Source organism: Sardina pilchardus, chromosome 20 (assembly GCF_963854185.1).
Source record: "Sardina pilchardus chromosome 20, fSarPil1.1, whole genome shotgun sequence".
Classification (NCBI taxonomy): Eukaryota; Metazoa; Chordata; class Actinopteri; order Clupeiformes; family Clupeidae; genus Sardina; species Sardina pilchardus.
Window position 1 is genome coordinate 689,836 of NC_085013.1, and position 18,435 is coordinate 708,270.

Consider the following 18,435-nt stretch of genomic DNA (forward strand, 5'->3'; position numbering starts at 1 on the left):
ACACACAGACACACACACACACACACACCACAGACATAGATACACAGCACACACCACAGACACAGATACACAGCACACACCACACACAGACACACACACTCCACGGACACAGATACACAGCACACACAGACACACACACACCACATATACACAGCACACACAGACACACACACACCACATATACACAGCACACACAGACACACACACACCACAGACATAGATACACAGCACACACCACAGACACAGATACACAGCACACATAGACACACACACACACCTTAGACGCAGATACACAGCACACACAGACACACAAACACACACACCACAGACACAGATACACAGTACACACAGAAAGGCAGAGAGAGAGACAATGAAGAAGGGAGAGAAGGAGCAAAAGAGGGGAAGAGAGAGAGAAAGAAAGTGAGGGCATTTATTGTGAATGAGTGAAATGAGTGAGTGCACACTAATGGAGAGAGAGAGACTGGAGAGGAACAAGAGAGTGGCGTGCGTGAGGCGGTGAAAGGGCCGTGGCAGTGAGAGGAGGATGTATATGTTGGGAGTCTAAACGGCGCCCACTGCGCGGGGATCAGGGGCAGTGAGAGGAGGATGTATATGTTGGGAGTCTAAACGGCGCCCACTGCGCGGGGATCAGGGGCAGGAAGCGCTCAAATCCCTGTGCTGTCCCGTCCGCCGCTGGGATCTCCCACCCAGGATGCTGTAAAGCTGTCAGAGCCGCGGCAGTGACCAGATCTAGTGACCGCTGCCACGATAACGGAACATGAGCGGTCTCACCGTCATCACAGCAACGGCCTCTCTTGTCCACCTCCACCTCAACGGCCTCTCTCTTTCTGTGTGTTTCTCTCTCTCCCTCTCCCCCTCCTCCTCTCTCTCACCCCAGAGTGAACAGTATGGCCACTGTCTCCAGCTGAGTGAAGTGGAAAGAGCTGTTACTGAATGGATGGGGTCAAGGACTGTTATTGGATGTGTTTCTGAATGAGAGAGACTGTGTGTGTGTGTGTGTGTGTGTGTGTGAGAGAGAGTGTGTGTGCTTATGCGCGCATGTGTGTGTGTGTGTGTGTGTGTGTGTGTGTGTGCGAGTGTGTCGGCACATGGATATGCTTTGGTCTGGTCTTGTGTTTTGGTGTGACTGTATCCTGATTCTCATGGGTGTGTCTGTCTGTGGATGTGTCTGTGTGTGTGTTTATATTTGTATGTGTTCATAGGTGTGTGTGACTCATTCTCTCTCTCTCTCTCTCTCTCTCTCTACCCCTCTCGATCACTCTTTCCTCCTCGTCTCTCACTCTTCCCCCTCTTTCCTTCTCCCTCTGCCCCCCTTCTCTCTCTCTCTCTCTCTCTCTCTCTCTCTCTCTCTCTCTCTCCCTCCCTCCCTCAGAGGAGCTCAAGTGTGTGGGCATCACATGCCCACCGGTGGCGGTGCCCGACTGCCCTGGGGACTCGGTGCTGACGCTGGGCTCCACGCTGCCGGCCGCCTGCTGCCCCTCCCTTCCCCCCCGCTGCACCTGTGGCACGTGCCCCCCGCCCCCCCTCTGCCCTGCTGCCCAGAAGGCTGTGCCCCTCCACCAGGCCACCGGTGCCCCCGGCGACTGTTGCCACGACTACGAGTGCCAGAGAGGTAGGGTGCTGCTGCCCAGCCAACCAACACATGCTTTATTCTCAACTCCACACGCTCACATAGACAGTGGTGCAGTCCAACAGCCATACATTTATTCACATATGTAAAGTAGTTTTACGCATATACCTTGGGGCCTATAAAGTTAGTGTTATGTTAGAGTTAATTATATATTTTTGTGCTCACATTATACTTGCTATATTCTGAAGTGAACTTCTACCCAGTCTAGACTGAAAACCAACACTCCCCATGTGTACCGTCTTGAGCATAAATTTAAACTGTTTATTAAGGTGCGTAATATATGGACAGAGAGTTTGTTATATAGTGGAGTGAACTTTCAATCCATCTGGATGCACCAGACAGAACACATGCTCTGAATCCACGGCATACTCTGTGCAGCTCATGAATGTTATGAATGCACACCATTATATATTTACAACCTTGGATGGCCAGGTGTTGGTTCAAAACATTGTGATTTCAAGAATCTTGTCTGCTACTTTGGAACTTCTTGTATACGCATGCAGGCACGTACGCAAACACACACGCAAACACACACGCACATGCACACTCACTTCATGTACTGTATGGTGTGTGTGTGTGTGGCCATATGGATTCCTGTATGAATGAATGTTTTTGGATTCCTATCATTGCTAACTCTCCCTCACTCATGAAGCCACTGACGCAGTAAAGGACTCAATAAAGACCACATCCAGCATGGTTAGCTATCATCTTAGCTATGTGAACTTTCACCCTGCTGACCAGCACTGGGCCAAGTCAGGGCCAGAACTGGGCCAAATCCTGCGCTGGGCTCACAGGCAAGCTTGTGAATGCTGCAGTATTTACGGCCGGGCCGGGACTTAATCAGTCAGTCCCTCAATCTGTCACGCCCATGTGGCGAGAGGAGAAGCTATGTTTGTTTCTCTGTGAGGGGGGAGAGGCGTAGTCACAAACAAACAAACTGACCTGGGGTCAGAGAGGGCTCCAATCAGAGAGGCCTTATGAAGCAGAGCTGGATGGGGAGTGGACTGGGTGGAGTACAGACCAACACCACACTGCCCTTTTAATGGGGATGGAGAGAAGGAGGGAGCGAGGGAGAGGAGGAGAAAGGAATAGAAGGATATGAGAGAGAACGAGAGAACCTCTGATGAAAACAGACATAAGGAGAGAGGGCGACAGTGAAAGACTGAGTTCTGAAGTTTAGAGAGCAGCGTGTTGTACAGTGAGAACAAATCAGAAAGGGGGATCCGAATGAGAGGAGAAAGATAGAGAAAGAGAGAAGAGACATACAGAGATAGAGAGGAGAGAGAGGAGATGGACAGGGAAAAAGAGAGAGAGATAGCAGAGAGAGATGGAGAAAGACACAAGCACAGGATGGGAGGCCAGATGAGATGGGGGGTGGGTAGGGAGCCCGCCCTGTTGCCGTGGCGTGTTGGTGCGCTGTGCTCCGTTGGTAGGGAGTGGAGCAGGACCCCGGCCCTGTTTACACTGCGCTAGCTGCAAATATTCACTGTTTTACCAACAGAACAAATTCCCATTCTGGCCCCTGCGCCTTCCCCTAAATGTGTGCCCTGTCCTGGAATTAATGGACTTAACGAGCGTGGTGACCAGAAAAGTGCTTAGGCTACCAGTCCTGCTCTCCCCTACACAAGTGCAGTGTCAAAGAGTTCCTGTCTACTGCACACGGCTGGAGGGAGGGAGGGAGAGAGAGAGAGAGAGAGAGAGAGGGTGGGATAGGAAGAGAAAGAACAAACAGATGGATAGAAGGAGAGAGAGAGAGATGGAGAGTGGTCAGTGGGGGTATTTTATTTTTAGGGGAGAGCAGAGGGGGAGGTTCAGCAGGTCATGTATGGGAATGCGTTGTGTGTGCACTGGAGGCAGGCTAGTCGGAGGGCTGGCCCTGGGTGGGTGAGCCTGATGGTGAGGGCCAGGGGCAGGCTGGAGATGGGGGGCCCTGAATGGCTGCTCTGTAGGGGCCGGTGGGGGTCTGCTGGGGATCATTGTTTGGATAAGCAGTGTCTGCTGCTCCTGGGGCTCGAGCCTCATGCCCTTTGTTGCCTCTCGGCACTGGCGTTTAGCACCCACATGACTGCACCCCAACACCAGTGCCAACACACACACACACACACACACACACACACACACACACACACACACACACACACACACACACAGCTAAGACACTGGCCAGCACACACCATTTGGTGCCTGTGAGGTTGCTGTATCAGGACACACTCACTCTTTCCTTTCTGTGTGTGTGTGTGTGTGTGTGTGTGTGTGTGTGTGTGTCTGTGTGTTTGTGAGGGTGGCAGAGGACCATCAACTGTCTACTGTCTCTATTAGCCTTCAGCAAAATAAAACAATCTTCTTCCCTTCTGCAATGTTTGCATGAATGGTAGCGTTGGCACAACATTTGGATTTAGTTCTCTTCATCCAAAGTTGCGCTACAGTTTAGGATAATTCATTGTAATTCATTAAGAAAATACCACGCTGTAAGCCTCTTTGAAATCATGTTCTGTTAACTGTAGAAAGTGCACAGCTCCAGAATGTTTACAGTTGAGGCTTGTGAGTGCAGCAGGAAACAAAACATCCTTTGTTAGTGTTGTGCATTTGAATGGCTGGCTATGGGAAATGATAAACACACTTGACTTGAGGTGGGTTTTTCCTCTCATGTCATAAATGATTTTGGGCGGTTCCAACCAACTAATCATCAAACTTAAGCACTTTGCATTGCGTGCAGTTTTGTCCACACTCAAATGTGGTGGAATAAGTCAGAAAGCATGCCTGGAATCCCATTAGTGGTGTATGAGGGGGTTTTTGTCAGGGGGTGGGGATCAGTTTTAACCCTCATGTTGTCCTAAAATCTTACGACGTTCATTGTCCTTGGGGTCAATTTGACCCCAGCTACAAAAAACTCTCAAAAATGATTAAAATTATTTTTTTTACCCAATTTTTTTTTGTGGTAGGTACTTAACAAGAGTGTAATAACCACTATCAAAAGCCCTACAAAACAATCCCACCCCCCCACACCCCTTTATGAACCCTGGAACCCTGACTGGCAATATGGCCAATCCAGTGTCAACAGCCCAAAGGCTGACTTTTTGGACTTTTTCAGACCTGCCAAAATAACTTATATGTAATATGTACTTGTATATGAAATAATGATAATAGCTACATGTTCTCATACTATTACAATAATAATATCCATAATTTGTCAAATATTCATTTTCATCATGTTTCATAAAAATGGGGTCAAATTGACCCCAATACCACCAACGTAACTATTTTTTTTACAGGACATTGGAAACATATTTTTGTGCAAATTTCATGTTTACTCTGTTGTACCCTTCAAATAAGGAAAAGTCATGAAACTTGAAGCAAAACAAAAAAAGTGAACCATATATTTTATGATGTTAAACACTGCTTGGGGTCAAATTGACCCCAAGGACAACATAAGGGTTAACAAACACTGCGGAAATCACATATGTGCGCATCCTGTCAATGACGTCCGATTGTTTTCCGTAGCGTTTTGATTGGAGCCTCTGCAAAGCGCTTAGTGAATGCTCTCTGCTGCCTGGCCTTGCTGCATGTGGACGGCAGGACTCTTCCCTTGTGTAATGGGGAGCGGGCCACATGATGGGCTGTGGGTGATGGGGGTGAGAGGGTGAGGAGGATGAAGAGGGGTGTTTGGGGGACTGAGGGAAGAAGCAGCAGAACCCCTCACATCACTTTCAACTCCGCGAGCCCACCTGCTTTGTGTTAGAGGGAGCACACTGGGCCAGGCCAGTTGAAGGGGTCAGCGGCGTGCTTTGGATCTCCAGTTGGAGTATGGAGCGCAGATGCTCACATCAGCCTCAGCCTACCAGTGCTATCAGGGAGAGAGAGAGAGAGAGAGAGAGAGAGAGAGACGGAAGGAGAGAGAATCAAAGAAATAGAAGAAAGAGAGACAGACAGAAAGAACTCTGCTCCCATTTATGTGCCACTCAAAGGGCCCCCTCCTCTGGTCTGACATATATGAAAGCCTCCACCCACCCTTCCCCTTCCCTTTGTCCTGTTACATAACACACCCTATGACTGCCCATCATTGTCTTGGCCTGCACTCATTGTGCATAACCAGATGAGTGGACAGGCTGTGCGTCCATGGGAGAACGGACACCTCCTGTCCTGTCCATCATGTGTGTCCCTTTGAGGTAGCGTTACATCAGAGAGCTGGTCAGAAAAACAGAACATTTTCTATTGCACAGATGTATTTTTGAGTGCAACTTTGTTTACTATTTTGTTTGATCCAGCACTCAATGGTGATAAAGAGACTGAGGGAAGCCTGCTCCCATTCTGTTTGTTTGGCTCCATTAGAGGGGCTGCTGAAGAGTTCTAGGGGCCCTCAGGGGCCTTCTCTGCTGCTGAGGCCACTCTCTGCTGTGCTGTGTGGAGCGGTTGGTGCTTGGTGGGTTCTCATGATGGATGGGGGAGTGCTTCTGCACTGGACGGATCCTCAAAGTGATTTTAAAACCTCACTGACTTTTCAAATGAAATGCCAAACGAAAGGCATTTTAGTCAAGTCAAGTCAAGTCACATTTATTTATATACTGTAGTATTGTATGCACAGAGTGCAACCCAAAGATTTTAGAATTTTAGAACAGAGAGAGGCAACCAGTCAGATGCAATCAAAATGGCACTGAATCATATGTTACAGTCCCATATGTGAGTGTCTGCATGTGTGTGTTTGAGAGAGAAAGAAAGTGTGTGAGTGAAACAGTGTGTGCATTAGTTGTTGTGTTGTGGTTATCTGCCTTGTTTGGTGCAAGTGTAGTGTGTGTGAATGGTGGTGGTTGGTGTGTATGTGAATGTATGTATTTATGTATGTTGTGTAATTTTTGTGAATGTATGTGCATTGGTGTTGTGTGTGCTATCTGCTGTATGTACTGTATATATGGAGAATGTTTGCATGTTGGTATGTGTGTTGTATGTTTATGATATATGCATGTGTGCTATGTACAGTATCTATGGAGAATGCTTGCAGATTTGTGTTTGTGCGTGTGTGTGTGTGGTGTGTGTGTGTGTGTGGGTGTCTGTGTGTGTGTGTGTGTGTGTGTGTGTGTGACTTGTATGAGATAGCGAGAGGTGAAGAGGGGGACACGGCCCGGGCCCCGGCGGGAACATTGCGTGCGTTCGCTCGCTGCTCGCTCGCTGGCCGCCTGTTGTTATGGGTCTCCAGTGATGCGTGCGGCGGCCATTGTTCGGCGGGCCCGAGCCCCTGAGACAGCGGAGGTTTCCGGTGCTTAGCGCTGGGCCTCCTGCCGCCTGCGGCTCAGCCCGCCAGCCCTCCAGACCGCTCGCTCTGGCCCCTGCTCCTGTTTTCTTTAACCCAGCGCACCGGCTACAAGACTTCACATAGCACCGCCACATTCCCGCAAAGCAGGCCTGACTTCATTGTTTGGAGCCTGTAAGCCCCCCACCCCCCCACCCCCCCACCCCACCCCCTTGCCTCTTAAGCTGCAGAAAACTGCTGACCCCACAGAAAAAAAGAGCCAGTGAAAAAAAGGAGAGAAAGCGGCGCACGGAAGGACACTAAATCACTCGTAAATGGTAGGGTCTGCTGAATATGGACGCCGTGATATTAGTCCACTCTTACTGAAGAGTCTAGACTGCTGTAGATAGTGCACAACTCAATGTGATCAGGGTGCAGCGATAGACACGGCTCAGCTTAATCATGCAGTCATCACTGGCATCCCCCTCGTGTCATGTCCAAATAGGGCTATCACCCATAATGTCTGTCTTTAGTGACGCTTCAGTGTCTGGGCTAATTCTTTTGAGATTGATCCACGACTGTCTGAGTTGCCAAGGCGCCAAGCAGTGGCATCTTGGAATTCTTGGCCCGGGGCGGGGGCGCTTTGGCAAGCATGCACAGCCAATCACAACATTTGCTACACTTAATCTGGAATGTTACGGTTGGCACTGACCCACCTCCCACCCTATCAAAGCCAATGAGCAACAGCAAAAGGCTTTTTGTTATACTGTTCTCCTTGTGTTTGAGATTTGGCTGCTAATTCTGAACTGTGACGACATTTCAGTGATGCTGCTCCACGTAAATTGCTTCATATCAGTTCAGAAGCAAGCAGCCAATAGCCCATACAGTATGTCCCATTCATCAGATCCACTACTATAAGAGACAGCGACTGGCTGAACCAACCTCCACATTTCAAATGAGCATTTTAGCCAGACTAACCACTGTTTTGGATTCTAGAGACCACATGGTCATAACATTTGTGCTGCTTATTTAGTCATAAGTTGCAAAAAAAGTGTTCATAGTGTAGATAAGTGAATGAATATATTTTTAGAACAGAAAGTGTGAGAGGTTAAATAAAGTGTTTTAAGGAAGGAGCAGTATACTAGATGTTTGTTTGTATCTATTTGCCTACTTATCTAAGAATCTGCCAAACTTTTTCCATTTCTCAAACATTTCTTTTTCTCCCTTTTCCCTGTTGGTCTCTGCAGTCTCGCCCAAATGTTCTCACAATGCCAAGGAGTACTCGGAGGGCGAGGTGTACCGCATGGATGCCTGCTGGCTGTGCCAGTGTCGTGGGGGCATCTCCTTCTGCTCCAAGGCCGAGTGTGCCGAGCTGGACTGCGACAACTTCTACATCCCTGAGGGAGAGTGCTGCCCTGTGTGCATAGGTACCATGATTACACATGTGTCCACACACACATACATTCATGCTAACGCACCACATGATTACACACACACACACACACACACACACACAGAAATACACACATAAATGCATACAAATGTGTGTGAGTAGAGCTGCAACAGTTAATCAATTCAAGTCAAGTCAAGTCAAGTTAATTTATTCGTCTCCCTTGGGAGAAATTTGGGCTAGAGACAGGGTACTGCTGCAGACATACATAAAACATACAGAGACAGCAATGTGTCAGACAATATGGACAACCAAACAAAGACAAAGAAGAAGGTACATAGCTGGCAACCAAATGAGGACCAAAGTGCAAGAGTTGAAAGTACCGTTAGCGATTCTGGATGACGTCACGGTCAGAGACGGTTAATAAAGGTAACTAAAGAATGACCTGTCCCTCCTTTCAGTGACAGGCTGGAATAGGGCTGTTTTGGTGTAGGCATAGGCTTACTTTACTTTCCCATTTGCAGAGCCAGGCTGTGTATGAAGATCATGTATTACTTCCCGTGTACTGACGGAATGGAGGGGTAGCAGATCGTAGCATGGTCGTATTTGCGGCATGTGACTAACCCTAGGCATTCACAAGTCTGTGAGAACAAGAGTGTATGTAAAAGTCTTAAACTAACTGGAACATCTGGAGTCATGATCCACGGCTAGCATGACTGGAGCTTGCATTGCCAGACCTAGTGCTCAGCTCATAATGAACCACAGATCGCATTGCTTACAAGCACTCACTTATGCTGTAGACTAGGATTCCTATAGGACAGCAAATTGCATGGTAGCATAGGCATGAAGTCTGATTTCCTGTGAGCGGTATTTGCCTTCAAACTGCATACATATAGACAGACAATATCCTGCTGCTGTAGGCTATGTTACACATATATAGAGTATTAGCTGTAGGTTTAAGGGCTGGTATTGTTATTATGCGATATTACCCCATGTACTCATTCAACTCTAATTTGTTCTGCATTCCCACTGAAAAGGAGGGTACATGTCAGAGGGACAAGAGGGCTTGTGATTGGATGATCTATGACAGGAGTGTTCTGATTGGATGAGTGGTGAAAGCAAGGAGGGAGCAGTATGGGAAGTGTTAATGTGTTAATATGTTAACATGTAGCCATTTAGATGTTGATACACACCCACTCTCTTTCTCACACACACACACACACACAATCTCTCAATATACCCTCTGTAAACTCTGAAGGGCCTTCCTGCTTGAAATACATATTCCAGCCCCCCCGCTCTTTTTTTATCATACACATACACACACACACACACACACACACACACACACACACACACACACACACACACACACACACACACACACACACACACACACACACACACACACACACACACGCACACGTGCATAAAAATCTCTCTTGAATTTTGGAAGTGAGTGGCTCCAGGGTTGAGATTCTTTGTCAGCATCCATAAACAGAGTTGCTCTCCTTCTCTCTACCTGTGTTGCCATTCAGGGCACCTTAATCATGAACACACACACATACACACACACACACACACACACATGCGCGGGCTCGCTCTGTGCTTTCACCTTAATGCCTGCTGTTTCAGGCCAGCTGTGTGCCACAGTCGTTAACGTGCCCCAGACACAAGGGCCCACAAATGAGTGAACCATAGCAGGCTCTCTGGTGGAGCGCTTTGGCGTGTAAACCTCCGGATCTGAGGGGGCACCTGTCATCAGCCATAGACTGCACGGGTGGCTGGAAGGACAGGCCTACCTCCTGCCTGCCTGATGCCCTCCCCCCTTAACCTGCACACACACACACACACACACACACACACACACACACACACACACACACACACACGTAAGGTATTGTGGAGAACTGGGAAATGTCTATCTTATCCTTCCAAACTCTCATCTACAGTATACATCCACACCCTCAGTGCAGTAAGCTGCCACCTGAGTGCACACACATGGACTCCCAGCCATACAGGAGAGCATAAAGCACCTGGTTGTAGAAGACCATGTGGCCAGCAGTGTGTGTGTGTGTGTGTGTATGTGTGTGTGTGTGTGTGTGTGTGTGTGTGTGTATGTGTGCGTGTGTGCACATCTGTGTGTGTGCGCTTTTGTGTGTGTGTGTGTGTCTGACTTGTTAATCCATCTGTAGCAGCCAGGCCAGGCTAGGGGTTACTGAGGGACAGAATCTGCTGCGCACCTGGAGTGCACCACCTCTCTCTCCACGCTCACCGTGACGACCGGGAATGCTTTCATCTCCCCACACTCACACACTCAGCCCTCTGGCTGCTCACACACACTTACACACTTACACACACACACACTCAGCCCTCTCGCTGCTCACACACACACTCACACTCTCGCTGCAGGGACTCGGAGACTCAGTGCAGTGCATTGTGGGCTGCATGGCTGGCCCATTCACTGTGTGTGGAGGACCTGGGGGAATCTATCTGTGCAGTTTACATATCAAACTCACCTCTGATTATGGGGTGTTCAAGCAAAAAGCAAAATCTGATCTTAATAAAGATTTTAGTGTTGCAGGTTTTAGCGAGGGCTCTGCCATTTCCCATTGCCAGTTCTCACAATAGAAGAGACCTCTCAGCAGTTCCAAATTAGATCCGTTTGTTTTGGTGTTTTCACAGAAAGTAATTTGATATTATATGGTCATCCCTCAAAATGATTGTAATAACACAACAAACAACAATACAAATGAAATTGAACTACTGCCCGTCTTGACATGGACTCAAACTGTAATAGAGTAGAGTAGTGTAACAGAGAGGGAAGGCATGGGGCTCTCTGGAGGTGAAGTCAGGTGAACAGGAACCATGAATCCCGTAAAGCTAAATAAAACTTTAGTAGGAATACATTTCCATACACTCACAATAACCTGCCTGCCTGCCAAGAGGGGTGAAAGTTGTTGTCTGTCAAACTTATAGACTTTTAATGCTAAACTCATGTTTGCCTGGCCTTTGCCAAGTTTGGGCTGTCCTTATCGAGCCCTGCCTTATAGGTCAAATGTACACAGGGAAGCCTGCTACTGGGGTCAGAGTTCATGGGCGAGATGATTTAGTGGTCTGTGTTTTGTGCTGGTTTCCCACTGAGCTATAATAACCCCCGGTGTCTTGTGTTTGTGTCTTTAGTCGGTGCATGAGAGCAATGAGCCGTGTACTGAGAAACAGATCATTGAGAGCGAGAGCTGGAAAATGAGGAGCAAGGACCACTGGGGGCAAGAGGGAAGAAAAAGGATAGATAGAGAGATAGACAGAGAGAGAGAAGGATAAAGAGAAGTAAAGACACTTCATTCTGAGGGTAATTGCACCCAGATGGAAAGAGACACACAGCAGCCAACTCTTTGCTGGAATCAGGCAAACAATCCTACCCCAAGGAGACACACACACACACACACACACACACACACACACACACAGATACTCACACACACATTTCTATGCACTCGCACACTCTTATACATACAGATATCTCAAAACATACATCAGTCCATCAGACTGCAAACAGATACTCCAAAACAAGCACATGGATATGCAGTGAGTCCCAGAGCGCAGGCAGTCACAGATCAACTCTCACACACATGTGAACGCACATGCACACTTGGCTGCACACATTCACACACATACAGAAACCATAAACACTGACTCAAACAAACCATACACACACACACACCCACCCACCCATACACACTAACGATTATACACTCACAAACCCATTGTCCCTCTTTTTCTCATACACACACATTTCAACACTAACATACACTCACATACACACAGACACACACACAGACACACACACACACACACACACACACACACACACACACACACACACACACACACACACACACACACACACACACACACACATGCACACACCAAACAAGCTCACCCTCTACCAACAAAAGGCCTCAGTGATATCTGGATAACAGTCTGCCTCTGTTGTCAGCAAAATAGCCCCAATTATGCTCTATTCATGGGAAACACTGACACATTAAGCACACATTTCCCAAGCCTCTGCAGCCCAGGCCAGCGCAGCACCATGGCAGGACAGCACTCCAGGTCCCCAGCACACATTTGGCTTCACTTAGCAGCTGTCCAGCACTTCAAACGCTCATGTCGGGACGCTAATAATTCCTTCTGCGGGCTGCAGCTCCTCTGGCCAGAGAGTGAAGGAGGAGAAAAAGCAACTCTGCTTGTCCTTGCTAAAGATGTGAACTTGTGACCTGTATACTGTCAAGAGCACTTGCTGCTCCTGGGCACAAAGATCTCAGTGTTTGATCATAATGTATTTTTCTAATATTTACAAGATATTCTTCATGTCTGTCTCTAATTTATTTGTAAACTTTCTCAGTCTCTTAATATTTTGTAATACATGTATATTCTTATTATCGGTTTAGACATTGTTAATGTCTATGTATAATGTCTATTACATGTAATGTCAATGTCTAATTTCCTATTTTCATTTGGCTGGTTTCCGATTCATAGCTTAAGCCTTGTGCTGGACTAAAAGAGAACTTTGATTAAGATCTCCATTGAAAAAAGCTTTTAGTCTAGAACTAGGCTGAATCGGTGTATGGGAACCAGGCCTGTTATGTCTGTTTGTCTGTGTGTAATGTGAGCTCTTTGCCTGTGTGCTCTGTGTAGATGTGGAGCTGTTGTCCCGTGACAGCACCAAGGCCAGCTGCTGGCTCAACCACAAGCTGCGGCAGCATGAGGAGCAGTGGAAGGAGGACGACTGCACCTTCTGCCAGTGTGTGGACGGAGAGCCCCACTGCACTGCCATGGCCTGCAAGCAGAGCTGCCAGAACCCAGTCAAAATCCCCGGAGAGTGCTGCCCCTTCTGTGAAGGTGCGTCCTGGAATACATTTCACTTTCTCACACTTTCTCACATAGGTAGGCTGGGTGAATTTGGATTTCGCCCGGCAGCTCAGGCTGGAAACCTGCACATCTATCTCCTCTGTTCCCTGCCAGAACCTTTGGCTCCAATCAGAAACTAGCTTATCCAAAAGACTAGCTTATCCAAATCGTTGGTCTGATTGGTTGAAGGACTGTCCAAGCGTACAGAGTCATTTGAGCGATGCCCACTGATCACGCCTCCTGTGCAGTAGAAACAAAGCGCAGCCTCCTCTTACTAATGTTCAATCTTAAAAGATTGAGCTTAGTATGATGATAGCCAGACTACTTCATAGGGTGAAAACTGTGAAAATAAGACATAGTGTAGTTTTGTGCCAGTTTAATTAAGGCATAACAATGACAGAAACAGTATTCAGTGCCGTTGTAATCAATAATGGCTAAAGAAATATTACTATACCATAGTCATCCCATATTAGTTAGTTTTGTTCACTGATGGCAGCGGTTGCTAAGGTAAGAAAAGCCATAGGCTACTTTTAACCAACAGTGCCACAACCGTTGGCTCAAATGGTTGAAAACAGTAAAAAAAAATTCAGATTCACACACTTTGATGTCTCTTGGCACTTCAGACGCCATGGGCGGGCGTCAGAATTTATGTGGATACTTAACACATTGGAGGCTTTGAAAACATTGTTATTGTGTGTGTCTGTGTATTTAAATGATATACACATTTTCACAACACACTCTTTCGGTGTTAATGAGTAACATTAAAGCAATGACTTTTATCATTCCCAAATGTCTCAATTGTACTATGTGATCAGTGACATTTACACAAACAAACACGCAAAAAATACTCACATACATAAAATGACTCAAGCACATACACAGCGTGGGATAAACATCAACGTGTAACGACTCATTCTTAAAAAATTCTTGAACTCTTACCCGCACAGGAAGCATACCTCACACAAACAGGGACACACACGCACACACTCACAGACTATGACCGAGGAGAACTCAACACCTCATCATTAAACTATCCAAACTATTCCAAGTATTCCAGCAGTGTCTGGACGGTGAGCTCAAGGTCCCTACTCTCTGGGAGGGAGAGATCCATCTTGCCGTGTGGCACAGACTCTGGGATCTTGGGTCCTTATTGGAAAAACAGCATCATCATGGCTGGAATGTGAGGACATTGGGCACGGCCCAGTACAGCCTACGAGCTTGGCCTGATCATGTCTCACACACACACAAATTCTACCTCTCTCTAAAAGATGGCAGTGTGGGGGTCAAACAGACTACATGTAGACTCTGTCCCTCAGTGCATTCCTGCAGTTTAGTGTGTGGGTGGTAGTAATGTAGGGTAGTCAAGCACACTATATTCTAACTGTTACTCAGGAGACTACAGGTCACAAGAACAGTAGTCTTTTCTTGTCGTCTTTGACTGGAAATTGTATTGTTCAGGTTTATATGAACATACTGTATATGCTATTCTCCCTCTAGTCCACTGTATAATCAGTCTCTAATGTTTTTCTAAATGGCATACAGACATAGTCAAATAGGGCTAAAATAAAACACACATTTTTTTAGCTATTGCCATTTGTTTCATTTATACCCAAGTCCAGCCTGTATACTGTATGCTTGTGCTGTGTGGTCTGGGCACAATGCAGTGTGTACAGTGGAGCTGGCTCAATCCTGGGAGCTGCCAAGCATACTGTAATATCCAGCTCGGTCGCTGCAATCCCAGTGACCCGTGCAGGTGTGTGGCTCTGTGGTAGCCACCGTGAGCGCGGGCCGTATCGAGCTCATTAGGGCTCCAGTGATCCCTGCACAGTGGAGTGGAGGTGCTCCTCGTTAAGGGGAGGCCGGCCTGCATTCTTTCGCCCACGGAAGCTTTGTTCCCCCTTTTTTTATGGCCTCCTCGGCCCTCTCCGAAATGGGACCCACCTGGCGAAGCAGCCGTGCGCTCACAAGGCTACTTAATTGAGGGTGTATTATTTTTCAGAGAGCACAATTAGGCAGAGCAGAGTCTGTACCTCCCGTTGGCAGGTTTGAAGGATAAGAGAAGATGATTGAAGCGGGGTGTGTGTGTGTGTGTGTGTGTGTGTGTGTGTGTGTGTGTGTGTTTGTGTGTGTGTGTGTGTGTGTATGAGTGTGTGCAGAGGCTGGCAGGGACAGAATTTTGGACTGCCCGCATGCAGCTACATCAAGCCACCCCCCCTCCATCCTCCTCCCAATGACACACACAAACACCTCATTGAAGATGAGGGCCTCCACATTTCCTCCCTTCCTCATTGGATCCAAACAAGCCCAAACCGTTGTGCAGAGTTTGTTTTATGTCTGTGAGTGGGCTTCCGTTGTGCGCCGGATCATTTAAACAGCAAGAGGAGGCTCTCATGTGTCAGGAGTGCCAGCCACAGGGAAGGAGAGAGAGGAGGCTCTGCTGGAGTTAATCACTCCCTGTGTTTACCCCAAACACTGTAGCTTTGGGCTTTTTGATTGCTGCTGCTGTGTCCAGGATATTTAGATTGGACTGCTACTGGCACGGTCCACAGGAAACAGAAGCTCAGGGGGGGGCTGGGGTTGGGGGGCAGGCAGAGGGCCGGGAGCCTGGGTAGGGGCGCTTGATATGGGATACCCCCAACAGTAGCTGACAGATGACCTCAGCATGGTCCACTGCTCTGTTCTGGACACTCAAGAGAGGGAACAAAAACCATAAGCATAGAACCATAGTTTCTCCATAGAAAATTTAGAAACATCAACTCTGAAGTATGATTTTATGTTATGATATTACAGTTACAAAAAAGAAAAACACTTATTTGCTTTCTTTGGCCTACACATCTCTGCACTGAGTCTTATTGAATAGAACCACATAAGTAGACTAGATGATTGCCTGATATAGATTATACAGTATAGATCATATACGATTGTTCCAAAAAGGTTCCACCATGGGGAAAGTAGTGCTAGAACCCTACATGTCCACGTGAAGAACCCTGTTTTTTCAGGAGTGTAGCTTGAGGGCCTTGCATGCTCCCTTGTCAGATATAAACAGTGCTTAGTGGTTGCAGGAGAGAGCAACTGGGCCCGTAAGGTCAGCAGGCATTCGCTGATTCAGTTGCTGTAAAATCCCTGATGAAAGTGTTCTGAAGCCAATCACTTTTCCTTAATTGCCCAATTACGCGCCGAGGTTTAAACAAAAACCCCTGCCGTTCCGCTCGCCCACTGGAGAAGGCAAAAGTGGACCACCCTCGACAGCGGGGATTCCACAGTGGGAGGTTGATGATTTGCCCCAACGCTGCGGTTCAGTAATGGCCAACATAACACAAGAGTGATGGTGGCAGCGTGCTGTGGAAGTGAGTCAGATGGCTCCCTGCTGTCAGAGACACACTAGAGAGGCAGCCTCCAGTGAGCTGCAGGTCAGCCTGTTGTGATGAATGAGAGATGATGGCTATCATAGAGTTGTCCTTGCCTTTTGTCTTCCAGAGCCCTCGTATGAAACTGTGAGTCCACTCTTGTGTCCACCATTGGAGAACTGTACCCTCTCTGGCGTGGATTGTCCCTATGGATTCCAGCAAGACAACAACGGATGCCTACTGTGCCAGTGTCTCAGCAGTGAGTCAGCCTTAACACAACACACAACATAGACTTGCAGTGAATTTACTGAAAGCCTTCCTGTGCAACAACCATTGCTAACACGTCTGGACGAGAACAGTACCAGATGAATTACTTTCGTCTGTGTAATCTGCTTCTGCCCCTGCAGTTTAATGGAGAATAAGAAGGAAAGAAGGAAAGAAAAAAAGAAAGGAAAAGATAGATAGATAGATACTGTAGATAGATAGATCAGTAGATCAATAGATAGATAGAGTGAGTTCTCTATTGATCCTACAGTGGAGGCCGAGGACTGTTGTAACCTTCTATAATACTGTGTCCATATTGCTATTACTGTTTCAGATGACTCCTGTCCAGACTTGGCCAACTACTGCTCGCTGGATTGTCCCATGGGATACGAGAAGGATGACTTTGGTTGCGAGGTGTGCGAGTGTAACCCACCTGTGCCCAGGTGTCGCCCTCTCACCTGCAGCAAGACCTGCCCTTATGGATATGTGTAAGTCCCCTGCTGTAGGCTTTACCCTCTGCTGAGAGAGAGAGAGAGAGAGAGAGAGAGAGAGAGAGAGTGTTCTGAGATGGTCTTAGAGAGAAGTGAAGGAGGCAGAGAGAATGACAGAGTTGTTTAGCTTTGGAGAGAGAGGTAGAGACTGGACAGACATGGCTCCTACTCAGATGACCCACAGGCACCAATCCGCCGTAGAGCCGTTCCTCCTCGGCCCAGCCCAGCCAGCTCCCAGATCAAACAGGCCTGCAGCAGCAGCAGCAGCAGAGCCCCCTAATCCTGACTGTGGAGTGACCGTCTCAGGTCCAGCGCTGGCCTCCGTCCCTCTCCTAATCCGCCTTAACTCAATCAAACATCTGGAAGCTTTCTTCACTCACTTCTCTCTCTCTCTCCTCATTCTCTTTTCTCTCCATCACTCCGTGCTTCTCCATCTCCCTTGCCCACTCATCCCTCATCCCAGCAGAACCTACACAGTCCCCTCTCCTCCCTCTTTGCTTTCCTTTCATAAAGCGTCTCTCCATTTCAAAACAACCATCAAACGTACATTGGCAAAGAAAGCAGCCTTTATGAGGTGTGGGTTTGTGTGTGTGTGTGTGTGTGTGTGTGTGTGTGTGTGTGTGTGTGTGTGTGTGTGTGTGTGTGTGTGTGTATGTGTGTTGCCAGATTCCTCTGGTATTTGAATCACGTTCCCTTGGTACCTCCGGAGCTGGCCCTTGGGGATGAAGGGCTGATGAGTCCGCTCCGGAAGCCCCAGCAAAGGATGGCCCTGAGGGGGTCACGGAGCACAGGCAGGAAGCCCTGGCTTCAGCCCTCATACACATAAGCCCCAGTTTAAGGCAGGAGCCGCTGGTGAGCCAAAGGGCATCACTCCCGCCGCTGCTCTCCAGAGAGAGAGAGAAAGGGATAGAGTGAGAGAGAGAGGGAGGGATAGAGAGAGAGAGAGTGATAGAGATAGGGGGAGAAAGCTGGCTCTTGTTTTTCATGGCTCACGAAAAGACGATTGAGAGGGGATTGGGAGGGGGAGGTCTTAGGAAACTTTGAATGCCACACAGTTTTGTTTGTTTGTTCTCTTGTTTTGTATAATTATGAAGGGGTCTGCATTGTGTTTATGCAACAAGTACCTCAAAGACAGAAGTGAAAAAAGTTAGAGCTAATAG

The 18,435-nt window shown here is 47.7% G+C and overlaps 1 protein-coding gene across 1 annotated transcript in view; it reads left to right on the forward strand.

The window, feature by feature from the left end:
• The window catches only part of LOC134067915 (cysteine-rich motor neuron 1 protein-like), a 51,793-nt gene that overhangs the window by 18,916 nt on the left and 14,442 nt on the right, over window positions 1-18,435 (forward strand). Inside the window, exons 4-8 of the mRNA XM_062523404.1 lie at window positions 1,394-1,633; window positions 8,123-8,302; window positions 12,961-13,164; window positions 16,651-16,779; window positions 17,119-17,272. Coding sequence (XP_062379388.1) covers window positions 1,394-1,633; window positions 8,123-8,302; window positions 12,961-13,164; window positions 16,651-16,779; window positions 17,119-17,272 — 907 coding nt within the window. The remainder of the gene's footprint in view (window positions 1-1,393; window positions 1,634-8,122; window positions 8,303-12,960; window positions 13,165-16,650; window positions 16,780-17,118; window positions 17,273-18,435) is intronic.